The 27,430-nt window shown below is 57.9% G+C and overlaps 3 protein-coding genes across 3 annotated transcripts; 1 reads left to right on the forward strand and 2 right to left on the reverse strand.

The window, feature by feature from the left end:
* The first annotated feature begins 1,829 nt into the window (after nucleotides 1-1,829).
* PERCC1 (proline and glutamate rich with coiled coil 1) lies at nucleotides 1,830-2,600 on the forward strand. Its single transcript, XM_054161339.1, has one exon. The coding sequence runs from the start codon at nucleotides 1,861-1,863 to the stop codon at nucleotides 2,563-2,565; it is 705 nt and encodes a 234-aa protein (XP_054017314.1). The 5' UTR covers nucleotides 1,830-1,860; the 3' UTR covers nucleotides 2,566-2,600.
* A 1,661-nt stretch (nucleotides 2,601-4,261) lies between these two features.
* Nucleotides 4,262-23,302, reverse strand: CLCN7 (chloride voltage-gated channel 7). The gene is made up of 25 exons (XM_054180588.1): nucleotides 23,110-23,302; nucleotides 16,360-16,431; nucleotides 15,136-15,207; nucleotides 14,842-14,907; nucleotides 14,143-14,275; nucleotides 13,700-13,809; nucleotides 12,848-12,928; nucleotides 12,469-12,531; nucleotides 11,824-11,907; nucleotides 11,577-11,670; nucleotides 11,133-11,197; nucleotides 10,565-10,681; nucleotides 10,176-10,230; nucleotides 9,638-9,698; nucleotides 8,833-8,971; nucleotides 8,479-8,572; nucleotides 6,970-7,139; nucleotides 6,603-6,654; nucleotides 6,158-6,285; nucleotides 5,934-6,019; nucleotides 5,509-5,641; nucleotides 5,328-5,387; nucleotides 4,840-5,016; nucleotides 4,654-4,734; nucleotides 4,262-4,541 (listed from the first exon to the last, which is right to left on the reverse strand). The coding sequence occupies exons 1-25, from the start codon at nucleotides 23,239-23,241 to the stop codon at nucleotides 4,455-4,457; spliced, it is 2,412 nt and encodes an 803-aa protein (XP_054036563.1). The 5' UTR covers nucleotides 23,242-23,302; the 3' UTR covers nucleotides 4,262-4,454.
* Nucleotides 23,303-24,162: 860 nt separating this feature from the next.
* On the reverse strand, nucleotides 24,163-26,084 carry PTX4 (pentraxin 4). The gene is made up of 2 exons (XM_054161341.1): nucleotides 25,667-26,084; nucleotides 24,163-25,519 (listed from the first exon to the last, which is right to left on the reverse strand). Exons 1-2 carry the CDS (start codon nucleotides 25,793-25,795, stop codon nucleotides 24,278-24,280), a joined length of 1,371 nt encoding a protein of 456 aa, XP_054017316.1. The 5' UTR covers nucleotides 25,796-26,084; the 3' UTR covers nucleotides 24,163-24,277.
* Between the last annotated feature and the right edge of the window lie 1,346 nt (nucleotides 26,085-27,430).

The following is a 27,430-nucleotide window of genomic DNA, read 5'->3' on the forward strand; positions in this document are numbered from 1 at the left end:
AAGCTGGAGATGGGGGTCTGGACACACATGTGGGCTGTGCAGCACCTGGGTGGACCCCCCGGAGAGGCTCCGGCCGCTGCAGCGGCAGTGCCTGTTTGCAGAGGCACGGCTCGATCCGCAGTGTGTTCTTCAGAAGATCCCTACTCCAGGAGTCAAAATAGCATGAAATTTAATTTTACGCCTATTTGACAAAGCTTGATTTCGCCTCCAATCAGCGGGGAGATAAGAGCCCTCGGCACAAGTGTGCGGGCAGTTCGGCAGCTGGGGCTGCCGATTTAATTGGTGAATTTACAGGAACAACACTTGAGAATCCCCTGGCTAGTGAACCATTAAGGTGAGCCCTGCCTTCCGTCCCCCGTCCCTCCCCGCGCCGCTCTCCCGTTGCTGGGTGCTAAAGCAAACCGCGGCTCTGTTTACCGAGGCTACTATTACAATACAGCCACCAAATATTTGCCAGCCGGCAGCTCGCTGCTCCGCTATAAATACTTCAGGCCCAGGTGGAGGGACGGGCAGGGGGAGCGGCGCGGGAGCCTATGCATGGCCGGGAGGCAGCGCCAAGGTGAGTGCCGAGCCACGGGCCCGGGGGATGCCCTCCTGCACCCGGGGTGTTTCTCCAGTCAGGGATGACAGTGGGGCTGGCTCTGCCACTGGGGCATTGCCCTCTCCCCACGGCCTGGGTGTGTGTGGTGCCTTGGAAGGCTGAACCCCCCAACTTTCTCTAGGGCAGCACAGAGGCGGTGGAGCCGGGGGGGACGCGGTGGGGACGGCACAAAAAGGGACACGAGGTGACTCCACAGATACTATCTCAGGCTGGGTACAGGACCCGGCACCATGCACGGTGTGGCAGGAGCAGGACTTGTCCCCCCAGGTTTAGTCCCCTGCCCCAAGACTATCTTTGGAGCTGAGGCAGGGGTGATGGCAGTCCCAGGCTCATAACCAGGGATATTCAGCAATGAGACAGGGCTGGGGGACCCTAGGGCACAAGTAGCACTAACTATAGAGGGGCCTCATCCAGCTCAGTAAGACCCAGTGGTGGCCAGAGCCCACCAGGGTGGCATAGAGAGGTGGCCAGTTTCACTCCACCACAAAGAAACCTGCAGAGACGTTGTGTGGCCAGGGCAGAGCTCAGCATCCCAGGGGCTTGGTGCAGGGTGACAGAGTGCTGAGCCCCATTCATCCCCATGCACAGGCCCAGGGTGAAGGGAAATATCCTGCTGCCCCATGGCTCAGGGGAATGCCACAAATGGCCTACGTCTCTGCTGCACCATGTCCCATGAATCTGTGAGGACATCACTGCAGCACTACATGTCATGACTTGGGAGTGTTCCCACTGTCCCACATCCCATGGATTCAGATGGACATCCCCACTGCTTCATGGCTTGGTTGGTACGTCCCTGATGTCCTACATCCCGTGTCTTGGTGGGGACATTCCTGATGCTCTATGTCTGATGCCTTCCTAGGGACATCTCCGTTGCCTGATGTCCCAGGGTTTAGTTAGGATATCCCTACTGCCCCAAGTCTGATGGCTTTGGCAGGGATGACATCCCTACTGCCCCATGTCCCGTGACTCAGTGGGGACATTCCTGCTCTCCCATATCCCATGGGGAACATCTCCACAGCCCTGTATCTTATGGCTTGGTGGGGACATCCCCACTGCCTGTGTTCTGTAGCTTGTGGGGCACATTCCCTGCTGCCCTACCCTGGCCATAGCATGGCACAACATTGTCCCCCTGCCACCTCAGGGCCAAGTGTCACTGCTGGCCAGTGGGTCAGGGAGGCTTCTGGGCTGTGTGCCACCCTCACCTTGCTGTCCCTGCCCACAGGGTGAGTCCAGGTCCCAGGGTGCCCCTGCGTTCTGACATGGCCACGGGTGTCATCCGGCCCCTGGCTGAGCTACGGCTGCCCTCACCCTTCCCACATGGCCTGCTGCTACCCACACACCCTGAGCCAGACTTTCCCGACCTCTCTGAGGAGGATGAGGAGGAAGAGGAGGAGGAGGAGGAAGAAGAGGCAGTGGAGGAGAGCTTGAGGTCAGAGTTGGCCATCCCCAGCACCGCTGAGACCACCATACGGCTCCTGAAGTTTTCAGAGCTCATCAGCTGTGACATCCAGCGGTACTTCGGGCGGTGGGGACAGGAGGAGGCCACTGGCAGCCCTGGCGTGCCCGAGGACTGTGGCTTGCCCCAATGCGCTGAGGCCCAGCCCGAGGCTGAGGCACTTCGGGGCAGCCCCGCAGCTGTGCACCGGCTGGGGCCGCTGGCTGAGCTCTTCGAGTACGGCGTGCACCGGTGCCTGCCACCCCGGGGAGCTGGCAGCAAGACACAGCGTCTGGAGAGGAAGTATGGCCACATCACCCCCATGCACCGGAGGAAGCTGCCGCCCTCCTTCTGGAGGGAGCCAGGCCCTGGTCCCACTGGCCTCCTCCACACCAGCACCCCTGACTTCAGTGACCTCCTGGCCAACTGGACGGTGGAGCCGGGGCTGGAGCTGCCAGGCACTGGGAGGGAGCTGCCATCCGACCCAGGCCGACCAGGGCTAGAGGCCGAGCCCTTCACTGGGCTGTGACCCCACTGTGGCCCTCGGGGCCCCTGGCCCCGCCACGTGCCACCCAGTTAATGATAAACCCGGTGGCTCCAGTGCCAGCACTGGGGCACCTGCAGTCGCTGGGGCAGAGCTGGCCATGGGACGAGCAAATAAATGACTCCCACCAGAGTGTGCGCTGTGCTTTACCACCCGCTGCTGGGGTGTCCCTGCCCCTGCTGACAAAGGTCTGCTGCTTAGTGCAGCTTCAGCCCTGGCAGCAGGAAGAGGAGGGAAGTGTGGTGCTGGCAGCAGCCAGCAGCCTGTGTTTACTCTGTGGTCCAAGTTGGTGGATCCCATCCCCTTATCTTGGCTGCACCAGGGCAAAGGGCAACATGGGGCCTCATAAAGCACCAGGCTGGCAGGCAGCCGTGGGGACTTGTAACCATCTTGGGGAGCTGGTGCACCCCCACAGCTCCCCTACCCCATGGCAGTACTGGGAAACTGGACCTGCACAGGGGCCATCCCATGGTGCCAGGAGGGCAACCAGCCCTTCCCCACAGCCCCAGTGCCAGACCGGGCTGTTACTAGGGCCCAGCCAAGGCATTCTCTGCTTTGTTGTAGCTCTTTGTCAGCTTTGAAAGGAAAACACACCCAGAAAGGGGCTGCTGCACCCCACCTTGAGCACTCCAGCCCTGCTGAGGAAGTGGGGGGCCTTAGCCTACCCTCATGCAGCCCTCCAGTATAGACCCATTGCACCTTCCCAGCAGCAGTGGGGACAAAGCTTGGCTTAGCTCAGCCCGGAGGGGGGAACATGAACAGACATAGCACTGAGGCTGGGCAAGAAGGGAAGCAAGAGCCAGGCAGCACCACACAAAAAATACAAACAGGCTTTATTTCAGCACAGGATCCCACCCTTGAGAGGCCCTCAAGGCACCACAGCACTCCCAGCCTGAGAGAGAAGGGGGCAGGCCCAGGGCAGGGGAAACAAGGATGGTGGGAAAGGGGACTGGCGGACCAGGATTAGACTCCTTATCCATGGGAGTGCAGTCTCTGCTCCCTGCCTCTAACCACATCTAGGACTGCTGGTGGCTTTTGGGGTACCTGGTGGGGCCCCAGCTGCTGGAAAGAATCAGAACAAGCTGCAGCAAGTGCAGAAACACACCCAGGAGTGACTCTGGACCCCAGTGGGGGTAGAGGAGAGAGGCAGCAGCAGTGGGGGGAGGAAGACAGGAGTGGCAGAGGGCACGGACTAGGGCAAACACTGCCCCAGAGCAGGCAGCTTCCCCCTCCCTCCCCAAAACCCCAGCACTGTCTCCCTGTATGCAGGCTGGGGTCACAGTGGCCAAAGGAGCCAAGAAAGAACAAGAGGCAGCAGCTGCTGAACCACAGGAGCCCTTTTATTGCACAGCTGAGTAGGGCACAGCCCCCTCCTCCAGTGGGAGAAGCAGAGACACAAGTGCCTACCCCAGGGCTCAGCCCAAGGAGCATGGGGCAGGAGGAATGGGGAGCCCCACCCTGTCCTCTGCTCCTCACACAGACCCTGCAGCCAGGACCAGGGTTCCAGGGAGGATGGGTGGATGAGGCAATGGAGGCCATGTGCTATGGCAGAGGACTGTACCCAGTTCAGCAGGACATTTCTTCTCCCCTGGCACACTCCAGCCTTCACCCACCCTCAGGAACAGCCTTTGCCAGGAGCTAACAGAGCCAGAGGGGCATTCTGATTCCTTGGGGAAGCAGAAGGGGTGAGAAGAGGCAGCAGATGTGGGAAGGCAGCAACAGGCAGGAAAGCTGGGGCAGCACAGCTGTGCTGGTGCTCCAGGCACCGTCATGCCTGCACAAGCTGGCCCAGTCCTCTCCCCACCTCCCATTAAAAAGGGGTCCCCAGGTCTGACAGTTTGGGGCACATTTCCACTGGGCAGTGCTGCCCCAGATCACGTCTGTGCCAGTGAGAGCTCTTCCAGGCCTTCCTTCCCCAGCCGATACCTGGCCAGGTCCTTACGGGTGACCATGCCCACCACCTGCCAGGGAAGGGACAGGGTACAGCTGGTATGCAGAGCCTGAGGACAAGGGGAGCCTGTCCTGCCCCCCTGCAGAGACCCCAGGCTGCCCACACAGCGAGCAGGGACTCACCTCGTTGCGATTGTCCACAACCACCAAGTGCCGCAGTCCCAGGGCTCGGAAGAGTTTGAACACCCTTGGCAGAGATGCCTCCTGCAAGGCAGGGTAGGGCTGTGTGGGCTGCGGCCCCCCAGGCTGGCACCCAGCGCCCACCGTGTCCCCCAGGTTCCTGGGGTGCAGAGGGTCCTTGGCTGTTACCTGAGGCACGGTGTAGGGAGAGGGGTTCATGAACTCGCTGAGGTCGATCATGCACTCGCGCTCGTCCTGGGAGACGTGGATGGACTGGATGGGGGGGAAGCGTGGGTAGGCATCCCGGAAATCCTTCAGCTTCAGCCGTCGCTGCACCAGGCTCAGGTTGGCTCTTTCCACAAAAACCTGGGGAGGAAAGAGACTGTCAGGGACCATCCTGCAGTGCCAACAGGTGCCAGAGCCAGGGAGGGAAGACAGCAGGAGCATGGAGCCTGTTTCTCACCCACCCAGGGTGGTGCAGTGCTGGATAATGCTGGGGTAAGCCCAGCACAGCACGGCAGCCCCCACCGTCTCCTCAGGTGGACGGCGGGAGATGACAGGGACCCTCTACCACCTCTTTCTGAGCAAGGTAGGCAGCAAGGGGCCTGAGGTAGCAGTGGAACAGGGACACTGGGACTCAGACACAGCCCAAATGGCCTCCACACAGCATCACCCACCTTGTGCTTCAGCAGGACGATGAGCTGGGAACGCAGGATCAAACCCCGCAGTCCTGCCACCTGTGACAGAGCATCGTGAGTGAGACAGAGCTGGGAAGGGGAGGTGGGGAGCAAAGAGGAGGGTCCCATACCATGGCCAGCCCACCCTTGCATGGCCACCCACTAGCAGCAGCCAGCCCACCTGCGTGGTATCAGGATTACTCTCCACCACTGGGAAGCCGTTGTGGTTGGAGGAGGTGTCGCTGAGGATGTCCACAACTGTGCCCACACGCTCGATCCTCCGCAGGCAAGTGACAGGAGTGCTCATGACCTCTCTGCAAGGAAGGCTTGGTGTGAAACACAGCCCCAGGGCAGCACATCTCACACAGTGCCCCAAATAATGCATCTCTGCAGCCCTGATGCCTCTTCTGACTCCACAACCTGCCAGGGATGTGGGGAAGGAGTGCACTGCAGGCCATGCTTCCTGCTGGGGAAAGAGTTGTACCAGTGGCACTGGGAGACAGCAGGTTTCTGGGACTGCATCACCACCTGTATTTCCAGCTCAGGCCAACAGTGTGGTTCAAAGCTGCTGCCCCAGGAGTGACAAGTATCCCTCAAATCACCTACCTGGCTGTAAGGGAGTGAGATGTTACTGGGGCCTCCCAGTGCAGGAAGGGCACACTCTGCAGCTGGATGTGCATGTCATAGAGCCCCTGCAACAAGAGCAGAGCTGGCAGGAGAAGCCTGGCAAGGTACCAATGGGTACAGCCAGGCCCCACCACAACTCCCCACCACCACCACCCCTGACCCACAGTCTCTCTCTATGTCCTGGGGAGCACACCAGCCTTTACCTCCACAAAATAGTCTCCGACAATCTTTGCTGTCATCAGCACCAGCATGATGGGGAAGCCATAGGTGACATTGCCTGTTGCCTCCATCATGATGACAGTGAGACTCAGCGTCATCCGCACAATCCCACCTGTGAGAGACACCCAGGGGGTTTGGGTGTTTAAGAGGGCAGGAAAACATGAGGCAAGGGGAAACCAGAACAGCTGAGCCTCCTAAGTTTCTGCATGGTCGTGCAAGACTGCCCATACAGGCAGGGGTGCCCTGGCCAAGCCCAGCCTTCACCACAGTCCCAATGATCCCTGTGCTTGGCAGGGTCCTTAGGAAGCAGACAGGCTGGTCAAGAAGTTGTGCCAAGGAAGTAGGGATCACATTTTCCCTTGCCACCTTCACCCTGACATGAGCTCCTTCCTGTTCATGACAGCCAAGACTGTGTCATGGGAAACTCACCCAGTTGTGCCGCAGCTCCCATCAGAGCGTACTTGCCGGGATCAGCCCAGATCTGAGCAGAGAAGAGAAGCTGAGTCAGCTGCTGGCTCCAAGGCATCCAGAGATAGTGAGCAGTGCCCTGGCTCCCAAACTCCCCCTCTTCCAAAGTGGGGAGGACTACCTGAGGCTGCCCACATAGCCCAGCTGCTGGCAGGGCTCCCTCAGCACGTGGGAAATGCCAGAGCCAGCTCAGGAAGACATCAAGCGAGGAGCCCACCCACTCCAAACTGCTGTGCCAAGCTCCATGCACACCTCCTATCCAGTGGCAAGGGATGAGAGCCAGGTGTTATGGCTCCCACCACTCAACACATTCCCACCAAGGACTCACCGAGCCTTTGGTCAGGTAGGACAAGGAGATGCCAAAGAGCCTCCCCCAAGCAGCGCCAATCAGCAAGGAGGGGATGAAGACCCCTGCAGACACCGTGAGGCCATAGGTCCAGCAGGCCAGGAAGAAATACATCAGTGTGAACATGCCTAGGGTCATGGGGTTGTAGGAACCTGAGGTGGAAAGAGAATGGAGAGTCAGTGCTGGTCCCCCAGCCCAGAGGACACTGCAAGGGGATGCAGCCATGAAAGCCCAGAGAGCAGCAGCCCCATGACAACAGTGTCCCCAGCAGTGGAAGTCCCTCGCACTGAGGGCACCTTTCACCCTAGCAGCACAAGCCTCTCAAGCCTCTTTAGGTTGTTTCTGCCCTCCTTAAGGGCCCCACCAGCCAGTCAGTGCCAACTCAAGCCCTCCCATCCCAGTGTCCCAGTGAGTCCAGCACATGCCTTTCCTCCATCTGGTGACCTATGACGACCTGTCCCCTTCCAGCCCTACAGTTACCAGCCTCCCATGATGCAGCATCATGAGGGACTGCCCCAGGGGACTGCCAGTGATGGAGGATGGGGTCAGGAGGACAGAGGTGCTGGTCCTACTGCCAGTTTCAGGATGAGCTCAGAAGACTAGGTCCTGCAACCCCCCTCCTTTCCTGCAACTCCCACAGCTGCTTTGGCCAGGCCTAAGCTGCCCCACAGCACGGGTTGTACCATCACAGCAGGACCTTGCTGTCCTCAGGACTCCATCCACTGCTATTTTGGGATTGCTGAGCAGCTCAGTCTAGTTTGAATGAGTACTTTTCAAACTCTCCTTTACAGGGAGGTCAATTGACTGAAACCCTGAGCCAACATTGCAGAGAAGGCACAGGATGGTCATCACTTGGGCTCAGGTGGCCAACCTGCACTCTATGGGCTGAGGGTCTTAGAATTTAGAACAGTCTGCTCCCTGTCCACATGCAGCTGGGCATGAAGCTCAGAGCAGCAGGCAGAGGGCACACTGTCATTACACCAGAAGCAAAGGAAATGGGAACTGGGACCTGGGAGCCAAACTGCATTTCTCAAATACATTCAAACCCCAAGATTGATCTCAGCAACTTGCCCAGAAGGTAAAGTCATTGTGGGGCAAGAGGTCCTGCTAATTAAGCAAACAGCCAGAGACATCTCCAAGGTGGACTTCAAACAGCCCTCAAGGGTCAGACCTGCTCCCACACAGCTCAGAATCAACAGCATGCGAAAGTACATGAACAAAACCAGGTCCTTGTCCACTGGCTCCTGAGACCACAGCCCTTTGACCAAGCTGTGCCACCAGACACAGCATCCATTCCCCCTCCTTCCACCACCACAGGAAAGGAGCAGGCACAGCGCTTTAGTGCTTTGCTGGATCTTATTGTGCCCTCGTGGGGCTGTGCTGATCATCCCCTGCCTTAGCCCGTGAGTGGTCAGAAGATGGTTGACCACCTCAGGCAAATCCAGTCCCCCTTCTCTTATGTTCAGGGTCCTGCTTGCCTCATGCACAAACCTGGAGGATCATGGAAGAGGTTGACAACGCTCTTCTCAGGTGTGTTGAAAAAGGCAGTTGCCATAGAGTTGTACTCTCCATCATCACAGAAAAGCTGAAGAAAATAAAGTTAGAAGTGGCAGATCTAAGCTCTCCCCTGTGCCAGGGAAAGCTGACAGGTTCAGGGGGACCAGCTCCCACCAGTGCTGCTTTGGGCAGCAAGCACACCAAAATCACAAGGGGGTCTCCACCTCTGAAGAGCATTGACTGTGAGGTACAGTTCCACACAACCCAGCAGTCTCATGTCCACACTCAGCCTTCAGTCTCTGCCCAGGCACAGGGTGCCCTGAGGGGCCAGTGTCCAGCACCTCCTACCTGCAGGGGATATGCCACCGTGCTGCCCTGGATGGGCTGGCAGTCTCTGGAGCAATAGATCATGACAAAGCCCACAGTTGCTGTCACTGCTGCCACCAGCATGGCCTCGACCACCTGCAGGCAGGGCCGGTGGATGTACCTGTGGAGGGAGCAGAGCAGGGGGACTGGCACCCAGGGACACATCACACTCGGCATATGGACAGGCTGGCTGCTTCTGCTCCCTTTCCAGGCTGTCCTGCTCTGTGCTCTGGTGAAACTGTCATGGGGAACCTGGGATGAGAGGCCAGTGGCAGCAACCTGCCTGCCCTGCATGGAGCCAGCTTCCATGGAAAAGCTGGCATGACCCAGCTTGGGGAGACAGTGCAGAGCCAAATCTAGGAAGCTGCAGCCCCCTCACTGTTCCTCCTCCTGGAGGCCACAAGGCCAGTCCTGGTGTTTGAAAAGCTGGTGACAAGCACTGGCTGTGCCAGACTGGGCTCAGATAGCTTTAGCAGCTCCCTCCCTTCTCTTGTCACTCTCAGAAGAATCTGCCAGGTCTGCACAGTGTCTGCAATTCTTTGGGACCTCAAGTCATTGGGGGGCAATACTTGGCAGGGTCAGAGCAATGGTGGGCTGCTGCAGGTTACAGCACTGACTGCAGGCAGCAAGAGGTGTGTGGCATCTCTGCATCCCAGCTTCCAGGGGATACTCTTGCTCATATTAAGTGAGATTGCAGCCTTGCTCTGGATGGGAAGGCTGCTTCGAGGGAGCAGAGAAGACACCAGCCAAGCCCTGTCAACCACCTTAGTTACCCAGGAGCTCCTACCTGATCCTGAACATTGTTAACCAGTAATTGAGGGCATTGAACAGTGCCCCAAGGATCCCACCTGCAAATGCAAAAGAGGAAAAGCTCACCCAGGCTCTCCTGTGGCTGCCAAGGACACAAGGAGCTCAAGAAGCCCAGGAAGACATCAACAACCCATCAGACATGGCCAGCAGCCCCAAGACACCTGGACAATGTCAGGACCTGGCACCAAGAGGAGGCCAGTACCAGCAGTGGAGTCACTGGGGGGCACCTCTGTGGGGGTAAGGGCAGCTTGTCTGAAAGCAAGGGGCTGCCCATGACTGTGATGCACGGATCCCAATCCATGGCTTTGCAGTACATGGATTACAGCCTTTGCTGCAGGGTAAAGGCTGGGGCAGGATCCAGTTCCCACCCCTGCAGAAGCCCCACAGCCTTTGCTCCAGCATTTAATGGATTCCCCACTCTCCCCAGGAAACTGGATCCCAAAGCTTTTTAAGAGCCAGACAGAGAACAGAGGAAATTATTCAGACAAATTAAATTGCAGGAGCAGCACTCTTACCAACCACTCCCATGAAGATGAAGATAGGAATTTCCTGGATTGTGTATCCCATTTTCTGCAGGCAAGAAAGAAACGTGTTTCAGATCTCCTGCAGGCTAGCACCCTGTCACCATTCACTGGGACAGCAAAGGACTGTGCTGGTGAGTGGCTCCCAGAGCTGCCTCAAAGTCTCTTCTGGATCCCCTGCAGCCTCCAGACCCAGCAGTGGCTGTAGAAAATTCTGCCGGGGACAGGGGAGCTGGGACCTGGCCAGACCTCACAGTCTGCTAGGGCACAGCCTGCCTCAGGCCCCTGGGTGATGTTTTAGGACAGTCTGGTGGCCTCAGGCTGCTATAGGCTTCTCCTAACACCCCCAACAGAGACCTGCCTGGGGAACATCCGTGCCATACCTCGTTGTCAAACCTGCCAAAGTTGATAAGCCCAGGGCTGGAGAGATCCCAAGCATTGCCGTGGTAAACACTCAGGACAGAGTTGAGAGTGAATGTTGAGATCATGGAGGCAAAGAACTGGAAAGAGAGATGCAGGCCAGAGTCACTGCCAGACACCTCCAGCCCCATGCCCTTGCACTACCCCAGAATCACCCCTCCCAAGGCCCTTGGATTGGGCTTGGTACCCACGGTGTGGTGGGGACAGGAGGCCACATTCCCTGTAGCAGCACCCTGGGCACCTTACACTGACCAGAGGTTCACTCCTGCTTTTGCCTCTCTATTGCCATTAGGCACAGCCTTGAAAAGAAGATGGCAGCACGATGCAGCTCAGCCAAGTCCAAATTCAGCCTCTGAGGGCCAGAGCCCAGAAGGGGAGCTGCAATGCTGCCCCCCCTGGGATGTGCTACAGACAGCTGCCTGCTGGGGCAGGGATGGCAGGAGGCCTGGGTTCCAGGGTACTGGGAAAAGGCAGTGCCTCACACCTGAGCTGGCAGCTCTCCACCTATTGCTCCTGCATCCCAACACTTACGATTCTCCACGTCAGGAACTGGTTCCAGAAGGAAGCCCCTTCCTCCAAGCTGAAGAGGACACCCCCTGCAAACACGAGACAAACATCTTCAGAAGGGATGTCCAGACCCTTGGGCACCACCCAAAGCACCCAAATTCCAGCCCACATGCCCCTTACTGCCTCAACCTCACAGGCTGCAGCCAAGGGGCCAACAAGGCTACCAAGCCACCACCAGCGATGTACTGAAGGCAGTGAAGCTCCTCCACTGCCCCATCCAGGGGAGGCAACACCTGGCAGAGACGCATCATCCCCCTCCTCTCTCTTCCTGGGACAGCTCAGAGCAGGACCAGGCACTCTGCAGGAGAGCTCCCTAGACAGATGCCAGCAGCTGCTTTCATGCACAGGGGAGCAACCTCCAACCAGATGTGAGCAGGTGCCACTGGGGGTCAGAGCCAAGGCACATACCCACAGGGGCACCAAACGCAGCCGAGACGCCAGCAGCAGCTCCAGCCGACACAAAGTCTCTCTTCTCTGTGTCCCTGCGGAAGTACTCAAAGATCTGCAACACCCAAGTGAAGGCAAGTTTAGTGCTGGCCACATACATCAGTTTAGGGGAGACAGAGTGTGCCAGGCAGGAGCCCAAGCCACCAGCATGCCTGTTTGGGCACAGGAGGGGCACCTGCAGCCCAGCCCCTCAGCCCTCAACACCAACCTTGAAGTCTCGCTTTAAAGACGTGGATCTCCCCTGGGAGATCCCAGCAGCAATCACTGCTCCAGAGTGAATCATGGGTCCTTCCTATCAGCAGGACAGCAAAGTCAGATTGGAGAAGAAGAGTCCCAGGAACAGTCAGGGGTGGCTCACCATGTTGCTCGCCATGTCATACCCCTGAAGAAGTTGACCTGGAGCATTTCCATCTAGGAAATACAGACCTTGCCATTTCTTCCCCTAAAATCCTCATTGTAGCAAGCGGCTCCTGTGACCACCAGCACTCCCTCCAACCAAAGGAACAGGGGCTTCCTTTGCCTAACAGCAAGGTAGAAAGGTCCCAGTGGAGCACCCAGGTCTCCCCATCTAACATATGCAGGGACAGTTGCTGATGGACGTAGGCTGCTGTGCTTCTGCCCTCAGCCGAGCCACACAGCCTGGCTTGGTGGCACCACACACCCCAGGAGCTCCCCAAGGGTGGTCATACCACAGCCACCTTGGCCAGCAGACCAGGGAATAACACTGGGAAGTCACTGCAGGACTCCCAGTGCCTCATTCCAGGTGTAGGACCAGAGATGTGCTGTGGCACATGTGCCAACAGCAGGTAACAACATGGCAGCAGAGTGCCAGAGAGCACTTTGTGAACATCACCTTCCCCACAGCCAGGCCACCGACCACTGAGAGGATGACCCCACAGACTTTGATCACCAGGGTCTGCAAAACAGAGAGGACAGACACAGCACATCACACGGGTGGCACGAGGGACAGTCACAGAGCTGCTGCAGGGACAGGAGTCAGTGATGATGGGGAGCTGGTGATGCTCAGCCCCACCTTGAGGCAGTGCTGCTGATCCCAGGCCAGATTTAACCTCCCAATACTGCAGGGCACATCTATGGAGCCAGGACCTTGTGCCAGCTGCTTCCCTGCTACAGCAGGGATCATCCCATGGGGACACAACGTGCCCACACAGCCTGCTGGAGGGGTCCCCCACAGGCAGAAGACTCAGATACCACCATCTCCTGCTTCCTACCTTGAGGCGAACAACATGTGGGATCTTCACGCCGTTGAGGTAACATTTGATCTGGGGAATGCCACTGCCAGCTGCCACGGGCTGCAGGGAGCAGAGAGAGCCTGAGTGCCAGCTGCCATACACAGGCTGGAGACACACACTGGCCACCACAGACCTGTCTCTCAGCACAGGGCACACCAAGCACACCTTTGGGGAGGCTCAGAGATGAGATCAAAGCCTATCTACAGGCTCTGGAGTTGGGCTTGAGGGAGGCACTCACTGTGCCTAAGGGCAAAGGTACCAGAGAGAAGCTGTCTGAGCTCTTGGGGGACACTAGGGTGTTCCCATTACCATGCCATGGTGAAAGGCCCAGTGCTGCAGAAGAGTCACACTCGGTGATCAGGGAGAGCAAGGGCAAAGCCACAAGGAAGCCACTTCTGATTCACAGTGGCCCATTGGGAGCCACCACCCCCTCCCCCACCCATAACCAGCCCCCTGGCTCATCTTCCAGAGCATGTCCTCAAAGCACCCAGACAGACTGCTCTATGTTGACACTCATATGCCCAGCATGGAGAGGCTGAGGGGCCAAGGCTAGAGAGCCTTGTGCCTGTGCCCAGGGCTGGAGCACACCTCCTGCCCCAGGCTGCCAGTGAAAGGCACCACATCCATCAGCCTGACAATCCCAGAGAAACTCAACAGCAGAGCTGGAGCCAACACCAAGGAACAGAGGCTACCAAGAGCTGCTTTGGCAGGAATGCATTTGCCATGACATACACTGGCATGTTTCCTGGAGACATGATCCCACTTGCCCTGTGTAGAGCCAAGGCAGCAGGCACAGGGATACCCCAACCCAGACCAGTTCCAAACTCTTACCTCAATGAAAGCAACGATCACAGAGCCCACCATCACCACACTGGCATTGAGGGTGGCCCAGAGTAAGAGGGAGAAAGACAGGCCCCCTTTCTCCGTGAACTTGTCAATGTCTGGGGAAGTAGCTCAAGGAAATGCTCGTATCAGTTGGGTCACATCCCTCCCACCACCATAACTTGTCCCTAAAGTGCTTCTTGGGCTGCAGCAGCACAGCAGATCCAGTGCACTTAGGGCAGCCAGAGCTGCTGTGAGGACCCTCCCCTGCAACAGCAGTGCCCAGCCACAGAGCAGCCGGGCATTCAGCGTCACCTCGGGTGGCAGGGTCTGTGCCGCTAAACTCAGGTGAGGAAGTGCTGCCCCCTCTCTGGCACAACTCTAATGGCTACCAGAAGCAGAGGTGCCAGAGCTCCTGACTGGCTGGTGGGCACAGCAGCATGGGAGGATACTGCCCTTCACCACACGGTACTTGAGCCCAGCCAGGTTCTCCACCACGATGTCAATGAAGCAGGCCACCAGCCCGGTGAGGATGCCGATCATGGCGCAGATCACCCAGCGCTTGATCTCCACCGTGCGGAAAGCCTGGGGGACAGGCAGCCATCAGAGCCCTCTGCCAGCACTGGGGGAACTCCAGCCCACCTCACCACCCTCCCCAGCACAGCCCTAAGCCCAGGCAGCTCCAAGGAGACCTGTCCAAGGAGACCAGTGCTGGCTGCCCCAGGATCACCAAACTTGGCTACAACTGAGTTAAAGTCACTGCCCCTCAGCGGGGTCCCCAACAGCAGATGCAGTTTTCCAGTTTGCTTGCCTCCATCAAGCCCCTTATTTTGGGCTTGTTGCTGTGATATGGACTCCAAAAGCCCCTAGGACAGATGTTTCACATGGATCCAGAAGTCCCTGTGCTCAGGGACCTGCCCCATGCCACCAGCAATGCTACCATGTGCACCCAGGCTGGCTTCCATTTGAACCATCTTGTGCTGGGGCCTTGCTCCTGAGGATTTTGGTGCCCATAAACCCACCCAGTTCAAGTGTTGCTTTGCACACACCCTCTCCTGGCACTGAGAAGCTCCCCAGCAACCAGGCAGGGGGATGGTGGGAATGGTGGGGGCTGTGGGGGTGGTGGGAAGCTGGGTCCCAGCAAGACTCACAGTGTGGTTAATCCTCCTCTCCTCCTCCAGGAACAGCTGGTTTTCACTGTTGTCATAGTCCAGGCTCTGGTTCAGGAGAGGGAGATGCTGTTACTGTCTAGCGCAAGGGGAGAGATGCCCATGCTGCATCCTCAGACACTCAGCCCTGCCTCTCCACACCCCCACATTATTTGCCTTCTTCAGGCTAATTCCTTCCCCACTGAAACCCCTCAGCTAGGCAGCCCTAACCCTCATCCCACATTCCTTGCCTGCTATATCCCAGAGACAGAGCCAAGGCAGGGGATGGACACTTACCTCGTACTTGAGGGACAGGAGCTTCTCATTGTGGGGGATCTCATTGGGACGCTGCCGAGGGAGCTCCGTCTCCTGCAGGACAGGAGACACAAGTTAGGAAAGCCAGGTCCAACCCTTCCCTCACTGAATGACTGCTGGTTTAACAACAATTTTAATGCTCAGGAGAGGCAAGGAGGAGTGCAGAGGGCAAGCTGCCTGACAGGCCAGGATCTGAGATCATTTCTCACGAGCTGGTGGATATATGGGATTTAATGCAGATGGAACAGGCTGTTGGATGTGCCTCTCCATTCCTAGGCAGGACCTTTTCCCACAAGCAGACAGGGCATTTGTCCAGCTGGGTACCATGCTGCCATGCTAACTGTATGCTCTGGGGGAGGGCAACCTTTCACCTTGGCAGGAAATTCCTTCAAAAGCAGGGAGCTATTTCAGGCAGGCTTCTGGTCTGGGGCAGAAACAAAATTCTGCTTACTAAATGCCTCTGACCACGTGAGCTGCTCCCAAATTAGGGCATTTTCTGAGGATGCCTGAGCAGTCCCCAGGCTGCACCCTGCACCATTCCCTGGCCTCACATTACAGCTACAGCAGAGCAGGCTCAGCCTGTCCCCCAAGACACTGGATTAAGACGTGATCCTTCCCATTTAAGAATTCCACAAGAAGTATTTAGCAAAAGTTGTCATCTTCTTTGCTCTTCCTCCAGCTCTGGAGCTGGGGCAGGAACATCTGGGGAAGAAAAGCTTTTCAGGTGTGCATGGAGCAGGGGGAGTAGCTTGAAACCTGAGAGGTTTTACACAGTGCCCTCTCTGCTGATAGCCCTCTCCCCAGGGCCAAGATATCTTCCCCAGCTGCCGTCACACTGCATGTCCCCTCCCCTGCCTTCACACCAAGCTGGGCAGCAAGCAAGAGAAGAAGATTAAATGAAGGAGGAAGAAATCCCTTCCCATCCCACATGTTTGTTCATTTGCTTCCATGGGAGGAGGATCCCTGTGCTGGCAAGCTGCAGCCCCAAGAGGTGGAGGGAAAGGGATGTCTCTGGGCCAGTGCTGTAGCTAAGGGGAAGCAGCAAGGGCTGAGGCAGAGCAGCAAGCAGCTGCCTACATCTCAAAAATCCCCCAGCCCAGTAGCAAGCAGTGGAATCCTCATGGGGCAGGCAGGGTGTGAGGAAGGCAACAAAAGCAGACATAAGTGGAAGAAGGGAAGGGGTCTCGGTAACACTGTGCCACTCACCAGCTCACGGATGTCCTCGTTGAGGTCCACATTACTCAGCTGCCCAATGCGCAAGAAGGAGGAGGGAGTGAGCTGAGGAGAGAAGGGAAAATGAGGTCAATTCCAGAAGGAGCAGACATGCAGGTGCTTGTGCTCTGTTCTCCTTGCCTGGCTCCTTTGCCACTCTGCCCATCACAAGAATCCCGTGAAGTGCAACACCCACAGAGGGCTGCTCTTGGAGGACACTGAGGAGGTGGGACCCAGCATCCTGGAGGGAACACGAGGAAGCAGCAGTTTGCTAAGGTCTGAGCAAGCTGCTCTGGCAGAGCTGGCTCACCCAGGAAGGTGCCAGGCAGCAGTGGTTCTTTCAGGACTGGCAGCTAACCTAAGCCAGCCTCCAGCTGATGGAGCAGCCACACAGGCAGCAAAGCAGTGAGAAGAAGCACGTTCCGCACTCCCCTGGAGCTGGAGAGGGACAGACCGCCTGAGCAGAAAGCACCATCTCCACAGCCCCAGGCACACCAAGACGTGCTGGGGCCATCCCTCAGCTCACACAGCCAGCAGAAAGGGATGTCAGAGGGCACATTGGGCTCTGCCCAGAGTGGTTCCCAGCCAGGGAGACGAGAACACTAGCATGTCCAGCCCCTGTGCACGATGGTCAGGCTGGCTGCCAGCCAGCACACATAAGGGGAAGCAGGGCACGTTGCTTTGGGCACTGGCACTTCTCTGAGCTGGCCCCAGTGTGATGCTGGGAAGGAGAATTTGCATCTCCCTCTGGGGAGCAGGTTCTCCTTTTGCTGATGACCGCTCAGGCTTGTTACTGGCAGTGCAATTGTGTAACACAGGAGTTTTTGGACTGAGGCACCTCTCATCTCCTGGTTGATACAGGCAAAGGCTTGGGCTGCAGCTGAGGCAGCTTCTAGATGGGCAGTGCCACCAGGGCACCTGTCAAACAGGCAAGCTGCTGTCACCCCTCTGCTGTTGTAAAACACTGTGTTGCACAAGGGTGTGAGCAGTGCTATCACCAAAAGCAGCCCAAACACCAGCTCTCGACATTAAGACCTTCGCCTTCAGAGCCTCAGCCCTCTCCAGCTCCCAGACTAAAGGCCCGGAGAATAAAAGAGGGATGGTGAAGAACAGCAGAGCCCTGGTATGTTGGTGCCTCTCTCTCTCTGCCAGCAGATCCCAGACTGAGCTCCTGTTGCTTTAATCCCCACCGATCCCGTCTGGAATGCACAAGCCAGAGCAGCTGGGAGCCGTGCACATCACTGCAGACCAAGAATATCCCTTTGTGTTTGCAGTCTGACCTATTTTCCCATTTCTCTGTCTGCTCCACGTTTTCATTTACTCCCTGACCTGCAAAAGGGTTTTGCTCCAGCTTCTCAAACCCTTTTGTCTCCAGCAGCCAGAGCCCACAGGAGGGGCTGAGCACAGAGTGCCCTTTGAGGCTGCTCTTGGGCACCAGTTTGGTGAGACCAGCTAGGGCCTTTGATTCTGATCCGCAATGACTCCACAACCCCTGCAGAAAGCATCCAGGTGGACCCTTTTTGTGGCAGTCAGAGCAGACTCCTAAGAGTCAGGCACACCCCAGAGTTGCCATCTCACTGGGAAGATGTGGATGGGAACTTACAGAGAGTCACAAGCCGGAGGCAAAATTCCTGGTTTCAGGGCCTGCTGGTTCCCAGCTGCTCTGGTAGCTTGCAGAAGTCTCAGCCAGGCCCCCACTGTCCTGAGAAGGGGGGGAGGCCATGATCCTTGCCCTGAAACTCTAGGGACTGAGACCCTGCAAGAGGGTCCACCTGGCTTCAGGAAGCACAAAGATTTATGATTCCCATTAGATGCCACATGGCCAGAGCAAGGTCAAAGCAATAAGATGGGAACAGTCACATGTGCCTTGTCCCCTCCTCAGGCCTGGGCTCAAACTTCAGGCATCAACACTTCAGACAGGACCAGACCTCTGGTGAAATTCTCCTTCTGCTAGCCATGGGGGTCTGCAGAAAGCCCAAACATGGCTGAACTGGTGACATCCACCCTAGAACCCTTCCATGTGTAGTGAGCAGCAGGGATACAGCATCTCTGCTCACAGTGGATTAGGAGCAGCAGGACCCAAGCAGAGATGAAGGCAAAGGAGCTGTGAAGCTGAGCTTCATTAGAGAAAGCACCATGTTCTTAACAGGACCTCCCCTCCCCCAAGTCCTGGCATCCCTCCACATCCTGATGGGCAGAGCCACTCCGGGAGCAGAGGGCTGGCTCCCATCTCACCCAGCACAGAATCACATGCCTCTTCCATCAGCACCTGACTTTTTTAAAGAGGGACAGGGGAGATCAAGCAGCCAGGAGCCAAGACAGAAGGTTATTTGTCCATGGCTCAAAGATCCACCAAGCACGTGGCTAGTGCCACCCTCCCTTGGATGCTTTTCAAACTCAGGCCAAGAGAGCTGCTGATCCCAGGACATTATGGTGTTGGTGTGACCATGTTATGATTATCTCCACATAACACACACTGCTGCCAAAACCCATGGGACACAGACAGGTTAGGAGCTCTCCTGTCCCAGGAGAGGCCCTCAGGCCAGCTGAGCCTGCCTCTGACAGTAGCACACAAATACTGATGGCACCCAGCCCATGGCATTTGCCCTGATTCAACTCAACCCATGGCAGCCCCGAAAGGACCATCCCTGCAGTAAGTGGCAGCTGAAGGCAGATACCAGCCCCAGCCCAGAGCATCACAGGTCAGGGTGGCAGACAGCAGCACCACTGTCTCCCCATTTGGCAAAGGGGACCAGAAGACAGACTGCTATTCATGATGCCACAGTAGTTTTACCTCCAGGCAGGGCAGTTAAAGAGCAATCCCTGTTTGTGGACAGCAGAATGACTCCATCCAAGGTTGAAACGCTGCCAAACCAGCCTGCAGTGTGTGCACAGTGCCCAAGCTGTGCCACCCAAACATTGCTAATAAGCATCTGACCCTGCTCCACAGCCCATTGCCACAGGGATGAGCCAGTCTGTCCCTGCAGGGCATCACCCAGCCCCAGCACCCACTGCCTGGCATGAAGACACCCCCCATACACTGCCCCTTATCACTGTGCTGTTGCTCACTAACGAGCAGGAAGCACATGGCTTTGTTATCAGTGAGACAAAGCACCATGCAGACTGCATCAGGAGCCCACAGCAGCACAGCAGGGAAGAAGACTGCATCCTCAGAGCCCTCCCGACCCCAGCACACTCTGCTGAGCCCCCAGTACCTGCCTGGGTGAGGAGGACAGCTCCAGACTGCAAGGCTGAGCTGCTGGGTGGCTCACTGGCAGGGGAAACCCTGCCTGCAGCAGCATATGGGGGAGATGAGCTGCAGGACTTTTGAAACCTTGTGACACACAACCATAGCTGCAATGGGCTTCAAAGCAACACTGCTGCTGCCACCACCCCCCCCCCCCAAAACATGTCACACCAGGAGAGAATGAGGTTCTTCAGCTACAGGCCCATAAAAGGGGAGAAGGCATCCAGATTCTCCCCATGACATTACCACTCAACTACAACTTTGCTTCCAGCTTCCCGCTGCCAGTCCAGGGTACACCTATTTCTTACCTCTCACCTGCATGAGCCTGAGAGATGCCATTGTTGTCCTGGCCCACTTGTCTTTCTCCAGGCACCTTGTCCCATGTGTCACAACTGCAGAGGCACAGCAGAAGGCTAAAGCCTCCAATGTTACAAGCACTCAGCAGAAGGGACCAGACTTGCTAAAACCTTGCTGCTTGAAGAATCTCCTGTCACCACCTGAGGATACAGGCTTTGAATCAGGGTTCATCCAGCAGCTTCTCCTTTCCCTGCCAAGACTTTCTGATTGCAGCAAGCAGAGCATCTCCACCCAGCCACAAAGGCTGTGCTTCACACCCTGTTACATGAAGTGAAAGAAAACTGAAACAACGTCACCGAGAGATCCAGAACAAGCACACAGGGGTTAAGAAGGACAAGCCATCCAGCAGCAGACTGGCCCACATTCTGGTGGCACCTTGCACATACCCTCTGTCCCAGGCACCCTCTGGAGAAGAAGCCATATAACAATACCAAAGTGATAGCATTTCCTGGGTAGTGAAGGAGAGGTTTGTATTTTCAAGAAATGCCTAAGGCAGGAAATGAGCTGCTCCTACCAAAACTGCCCACCCACTCTGCAGCTCAAGAGCCAACACACATGGCTTGAGAGCATGGGGAGCGGGCAGCCCACAGCAGGCACACTGCTTAGATCTACAGGCAGCCTCTTGCTTCTTGCAATACTCAAGGCACCAGAAAGTCCTGGTGAGAAGACAAAAGCTCAGCCAGATCTGGAACAGTGCTTAGCTGGCCCCCAAAACAGAGGAGACGTCAGGCAGAGTCCTGTAGCATCATTACCTCTACAGTCATGAGTGTGTTTATCCATTCTCCCCTCACCTCCCACTCACAAACACTCGATATCAGTCTCTCTCACAGTCAGCCAGGGAACTATAAACCTGTCTCCTTTTGTCACTTCAAGGTCACTTTCATTTCCATTAAACAAGCACCTGAGAAAAGGAAGAAGCTCTAGTGAGGACATTTTTATTGTTTTACCACAACCCAAATTTAAGTCTCCCATGAGCTCAGCAGCTCCAGCCTCTGTTTCTCTGCCAAAGCTGTCCTGCCTTCCCTCCTCCATCTGTATGACTGAGGCATCCAGGTCAAAGGGCCATCCAAGGGAGACAAACAGCTGCTCTACACTAAAAGCCAACCCTGAGGTGACAACCCAGCTGCCATTGCCAGGTCGGTGCTGCTGCCAAGGGCACATGTGGTCCAGGCAGCTACCAGTCCAGCACTTCAGGTAGGTGCTCTCTCTCCACCTTTGCTAAGGAGAACACCAGGCAGCACCTTGCCACCAGGTGGGACATGAACTCTCTATGCTGTGAAGGGACATGGTGACGTGAGCCTCTGCTGTAGCAGGGCTCAGGCGATTCTTCCATACCTTGCGATCCCTGGAGGGATTTCAAAGCCATGGAGATGTGGTGCCGAGGGACATGGTTTAGTGGTGACCTGGTAAGGGTTGGACTCGATCTTGGAGGTCTTTTCAAACTAAAATTCCATGATTCTATGATCCCAAAGCACCAGGAAGCTCTTTCCTAACTAACCCACAGCCACGAGAGCTGGTTGATTTCTTTTTTAACACCCTTCAGACCTGCAGAATTCACCACATGCTCTTTAAAGACAACCCATGCTGTGAATAAAGGGGGTCCTGCTGTACCAGCCAGGAAGATTACTTGTATTTTCACACCAGAGCAGCTGCAATGGCACAGGCAACTCCTTCCAGCTGCTATGTCCTGCTCCCACAGCTCCACACTAGGCACCTCTAGCCTAATGAAGCCTGTATTTCCCTCTCATTAGCCTGCTGTTCTGGCTTGCCCAGGAGCAGGGCAGAACAGAATCACGCCCGGCAAGACAGCTGCCAAAGCTGGCAGCCAAGGCTGGCACTGCTCCTCCCTGAGCAAGCTCAAGTTTCCCAGCAAACTCTTCAAAAGAAATTCGAGGATGTCACCTGCAACAACACCTCTCCCACCTGCAGCTGGCATAGAAGCGTCCCATGGACCCAGTCTGGCATCCCACAGGCCTCACCTGGCCTTGACCACAGCTGTGGCATTCCTGAATTAACCACACCTCATGTAGAGGAGAGACTGCCCAGTAAAGGCCTCCAGGTACACTGGAGAGAAGTTTCTTCTCAATTAATTAGCAACAAGGAATTGCCCTCCCTGTGTTGGTAACACAGCCCACCCTGAACTTGCCTGTTGCCAGTATGGTTCTGTAGGCACTGTACAATGCCCACCACTATGCCAGGGTTAGAGACTCTTGTCTGAGCTAAACCAGGGCGCCCACAGCAGTTCCCCAGGATCACAATGGCCAGCTGGGCTTGGAAGCTCTCCAGAGGAGACTCCACAATCTCTCTGTGCAGCTTGTCCCAAGGCTCCAGCACCCGCACACCAAACAACTTTCTCCTCAGGTTCAGATGGGACCTCCTGGGTGCCAGTTTGTGCCTATTGCCCCTTGTCCTGTCCCTGGGCACCACGGACAAGAGCCTGGCCCCAGCTTCTTGCCCCGTTTTAGCTCTTGCTGAGCACTGAGAAGATCCCAGCTGGGACTGCTCTTCTCCAGGCTCAACAGCCACAAGGCTCTCAGCCTTTCCCCCTCACTGAGATGCTCCAGGCCCCTCAGCATCTTTGTAGCCTCCACTGGACTCTCTCCAGTAGTTCCCTGTCTCTCTTGGAGACCCCAGAACTGCACACAGTATTCTAGATATGGCCTTAGTAGAGCAGAGTAGAAGAAGCGGAGAACCTCCCTCAACCTGTTGACCACACTCCTCTGAATGCACACCAGGACACCACTGGCTTTCTTGCTGGCAGGAGCTGGGCGCTGAGTCAGGCCCTATGCTCAAATTTTCCCCCATGAGTGACCCAGGGTCCCGTGCCCCTGCCATGGCTGCCTGGCCCCTTCTCCCCTGCCAGGTTCTGTTTTCCCCGGCCCAGAGGAGCCCGGAGGGATCCCCTCTTTCCCCGGAGACTGCTGAAAGAACGGGGCCCACACAAACCACGGCTCCCTGCCGGCAGCCCCCGCCTAGCCCCGGGGCAATGAACGTGGTAAAGCGCTACAGGAGAGTGAGACACGAACACGACTCCAAACCCCGACCCCTGCCACCTTCCGGGGGCTCTCGACGCAAGGAGGCGCGGGACAGGGCAAATTCCCACCAGCGTACCCTAACTCTCTCCCGGTGCCGGCACCCACCTGCCGGCCGCCCGGCGCCGCCCCCGGGCCGGTACCGTTGAGCAGCGGGGTGGTCTCGCCCGCTTGCCCGTCCTCGTCCTCCTCGTCGCGGTCGCGGCCGGACCAGGACACCTTCTTGGCGACGTTGGCCATGCGGGGCGGCGGCGGCGCGCAGCTCCGCCAGCCCCTGCCTCCCTCACCGGCCGGTCATGTGATCACCACGCCGCCGCCCCCACGTGAGCGATACGGTGGCCGGCGGGGCCGCGCCGCCCCGAGGCACCACGGGAGCTGTAGGCCCGACCGCGGCTTTCCCTCTGCTTGCACACCTGGCCTGGGCCCGCCGCCGCCTCCCCGGGAGGGCTGGGCCGCGCTGGGGCCTGGAGCGGCCGAGACAGCAGCACCCCCCGAGGCGGCAGGGCCGCTGAAAGGCCTCGTCTCGCACCGGACCAGTCGCACCCGCCGTCTGTCAGCCTTGGTCGTAGCACGGCAGCAAGGCCCCACCAGCCCCTGGCCACACAGGGCTTGGGGAGCAGCTAGGGCCGGTGCTACTCCTCTCCACGCAGAGAATTGCACACGGCAGCTGTTTGGGAGCGTTTTGTGTGCTTCACCCGCAGCTTCATCTGTACCTCTTGGAGCAGCACAGCTCAGCCCAGAGCTCGGCACACCCCAGGGAGCCTCTCTAGGCACAGTCCCATGTGGCACCTGCTCTGGCACCTCTGGCTCACTCCTGGTCACAGGCATTTCCATGCTACAACTTCCCCCAGGGTCTGACTCAGTGGCAGGGGACAGGCAGGGGTCACCCACACATGACCCAGCCTGTGGCTCCAGCTGCCTGTGCTGAGCAGCTCCTGCCCTGCTCTAAGTAGCACCAAGTGTTACAGTGAAGACCAAGACCTGAAATAAACGAAGTTATTTCTCTTCCTGGAGCATTTTATTAGGATCAGTGGAGCTGTACATCTTCTGGGATCAGATAGCGACAACCTTCCAGCTTTGGGACAGACCCCAGGATTGAGGTCCTCTGCTGTACCAGCTGCCCAAACCCCTTTCCCCCACCTCCTGCGGTCCCAGTCGTGAGATGCCCCCTCTGCTGGGTGTCACATCACCCCAGGATGACACAGCTTATGTCGACACCAGCATGTGAGCCAGCCAGGATTGCTGGGAGCTGGCATCATTCCCACTGCAAGGCTCATCACAGGCAGTGCTGGAGGCAGGGGCACACCACCTTCTGCACCTCACCCTGCAGGGAGGCATTTGCCAGCATGAGGAGGGGGCCATGGGACAGATCCTGGCCTGTTGCCATGTTGGCTACCTCTCCAGGCAGGAGAGTTCGTCTCCAGAGACCAAAGCCAGCCAGGTGACCCACAAAAGCTGTGGTGCCAAAGTCCCTGCCAGGATGATCCTTCTCCCAGCCTAACACCAATGAACCACCAGCGGGAATTTCATAGCCCTTCTGGAAGCCAGAACCAGCAGCCAGCAGCCGCCTGTCCACATAGAAGCGGTACTGGCCCCGGCTGGAGGACCAGGTGAGGCAGAGGTGGTGCCACTTGCCATCCAGGAGCGGCATCACTGGGAGCTGCCGAAACTGCCCTTCCCCAATCACAAACTGTGCGGAGCCAGAGAGGTCCCCTTCTTGGCCTCGCACAGCCAGCTTGCTGCCACCATCCTGAGTGATGTAGGAGATGAGGGCACCAAGGCTGGGGGCTGAGGTGGCCAGCCAGGCACAGAGTGACAGTGCCCGCAGCTCCTGGTGTGGCCCCGGCTCCAGGATGGCCATGTGCTTGGCAGAGGTGTTGGGGAAGAGCAGGACAGCACCAGTGTGGCAGGCTGGGGAGGTGGGGGTCCTGTACCTATCCTCTCCTGACTGCTGGGAGGCCAGTGACTGCTCCTGGGGGACCACAGTCACAGCTTGGACCTTCAGTGTCACAGCCTGAGCTCCTGGTGCTGCATCATGAGGGAACTCTGCATCCTCCCTAGTTACTCCATGAGGCCTGGCATCAGCTGGCAGCTGATGCCCTTCTTTCCGTTGGTGTGGTTGCCTCTGCTTTGCCTTCAGGGGCTGATGGCTGAGGATACTGGGGGCCACCCAGCCCTGCAGCTCCTGCGCCAGCCGGCTGCCCCAGCTCTGGGCAGTGTCTGTGAGGCTGTGCAGCTTGGTGCCAGCCTCTGCTAGTGCACATGGTGGGTGGGTGAGTGGGAGGTGAGCTGGGTTCAGGACACCCACTGTCCCCTCCAGCCGCTTCAGCCTGCGGCGCAGTCGCTGGCTGGCAGTGTCCAGGCGAGCCAGCTCAGTGCCCAGGGCAGCTCGGTCAGCAGCGGCTGCCTCTGCCTGCTCTGTCAGTGCCCGGAAGCGGCCATCGATGTTGTAGGAGATGTTGTAGTTCTCAGCAATGCTCTGGAGATGGCTCAGTGTCACCTCTTGGAGCCGGAGAAACTGCAAGGGAGTGGGGCAAGGCGGGGTGAGCCCAGATTCCTCATGCCAGGCCCCTTACAATGTTGCTGACCCCCAGTCCAGCCCAAAATGCCAACTGCCCCTCACACACAGGTCAAGCTGTGCCCCCTCCAGACCCTGGGCACTCACCTGCTTCTCCAGCCGCTGCAGTCTCAGCACCAAGGGTGCAGGGCGAGCCATGGGCCCCAGAGCCTGGGTCAGGCCAACCTGCAAGGCAGCACCAAGGAGCAGGCAGAGGGTCAACACTGTCCTCGCCATGCCGCTGCTGGACGCTTTCTGCCGCACACCAGGGCCAGCGCTGGCACCCACGGTGCTGCCCCAGCACGGCCTCCACCATGATGAGATCTGCAGCTGCTAGAGGCCTAGCCCAGCACAGGGACTGCCAGCCCCACAGCCCTGGGCCAGGCAATCTGCGGGGGCGGCTGGCCGCAGCTCCTGCTCCAGGGGCTCTGGCTGTCCGAGTCAGAGGCCAGGAAGGGGGAGCTGAGCTGTGTGTGCAGGAAAGGTGGGGAGTGGACCACATGGTGCACGGTGGGACAAGCCTTGTGGGGCAGCTCCTGGAGGGCAGCAGGGTAGGGGAGCTGTGACTGGCACCCTGGGTGACGGGCAGGGTAAGCAGGGCAGGGCAGCAGAGCAGTAGTGTGGGGCAGGGCCTGCTGCGCGCGGGCCACCACGAGGCGGCAGCACGCGCGCGTGGCGAGGCGCGGGCCGAGCCGCGGTGCCGGGGCGGTGCCGGGGCGGTGCCGGGGCGGTGCCGGGGCGGTGCCGGGGCGGTGCCGGGGCGGTGCCGGGGCGGTGCCGGGGGCCCAGGGCCCGCCCCGTACCTGGGAGCTGGCGGCAGGAGGTGGCAACCCCTCGGGCTGAGGGGACCCGTCTCTCTCTGTCTCCCTCCTCCTGGGGCCAGCGTGTCCACGCCGTGCATCCCGGCGCCACTTGGGTGTCCCTACGACCCCTCCCTGTGTCCCTCCCGCCCTGGCCCCCAGGGTGCTCCACTGCCTTCCTTAGCGAGTCATCGTGTCCCCTGCCGAGCGTCGAGGTGTGCCCATGTCCTCTCTCGGTGGGTCATGGTGTCTTCCGTATTCCCCTGCCATGGGTCTGTGTGTCCCTATGTACGTCCTCCCACAGTGGGTTAGGGTGTCCCCATATCCCGTGCTGTGGCCTGACCCTCTCTACCCGTCTCTGTACCCCAAGGTGTGCCGCCCCTTTGCTGCCAGCTACCGCCAACCACTTGAGCCACTTGGCAACCTCTCAGCCTCCCATTTGCCCCAGGTCTTCCATTCAGTACTAAGGAGGTTCTGGTGGAGCTGGATGAGAGTTCAGGTATGGCAGCAGTGTCTGTCCCACAGCATGTGTTGCCCTGGGCATGGAAAGCCAACAAAGCCACCAGCTGTTCCAGCTTCTGCTGCTTGGGACCCTCTGAAGCTGTTTGAGACAGGAGTCTCACCAGTCATGGGTACTTCAGGTGGCTGGGCTCTACTTGGGTGCCACAGGCAAACTTTAGGTGTTACCATAGGCAGACCTCATGCCCTGCCCATGTGCTGTCCCCTCTGCAGGGTCTCTGCTTTGGGATGATAAGAAATCATGCTGCAAGCAGAGTCCTAGCCTTGCAGGCAGGGCATGGTGATTGGCTGATCCAGGCTGTGGGATCACTGGGGACGTTTCAGAACCCTGGAAGACCCTGGTTTGTGTCATATTTAAATATCACTTATCTCAGGCGCTGCCAGGCTGAGTGCATTAGAGGGCTGATGGGTCATCCCTGAGCAGTGACTCTGACATTTTTGTTTTCCCAATTCTAGAATGTTCTCTGAATCTTCTCATCTGGCCTGGATATCACTGGGATGTGTGGGAAGAGCACGGAGCACTACACCGAGTTCTGGAGTGCAGGAGATGTGG

Source organism: Dryobates pubescens, chromosome 4, assembly GCF_014839835.1.
Source record: "Dryobates pubescens isolate bDryPub1 chromosome 4, bDryPub1.pri, whole genome shotgun sequence".
Taxonomy (NCBI): domain Eukaryota; kingdom Metazoa; phylum Chordata; class Aves; order Piciformes; family Picidae; genus Dryobates; species Dryobates pubescens.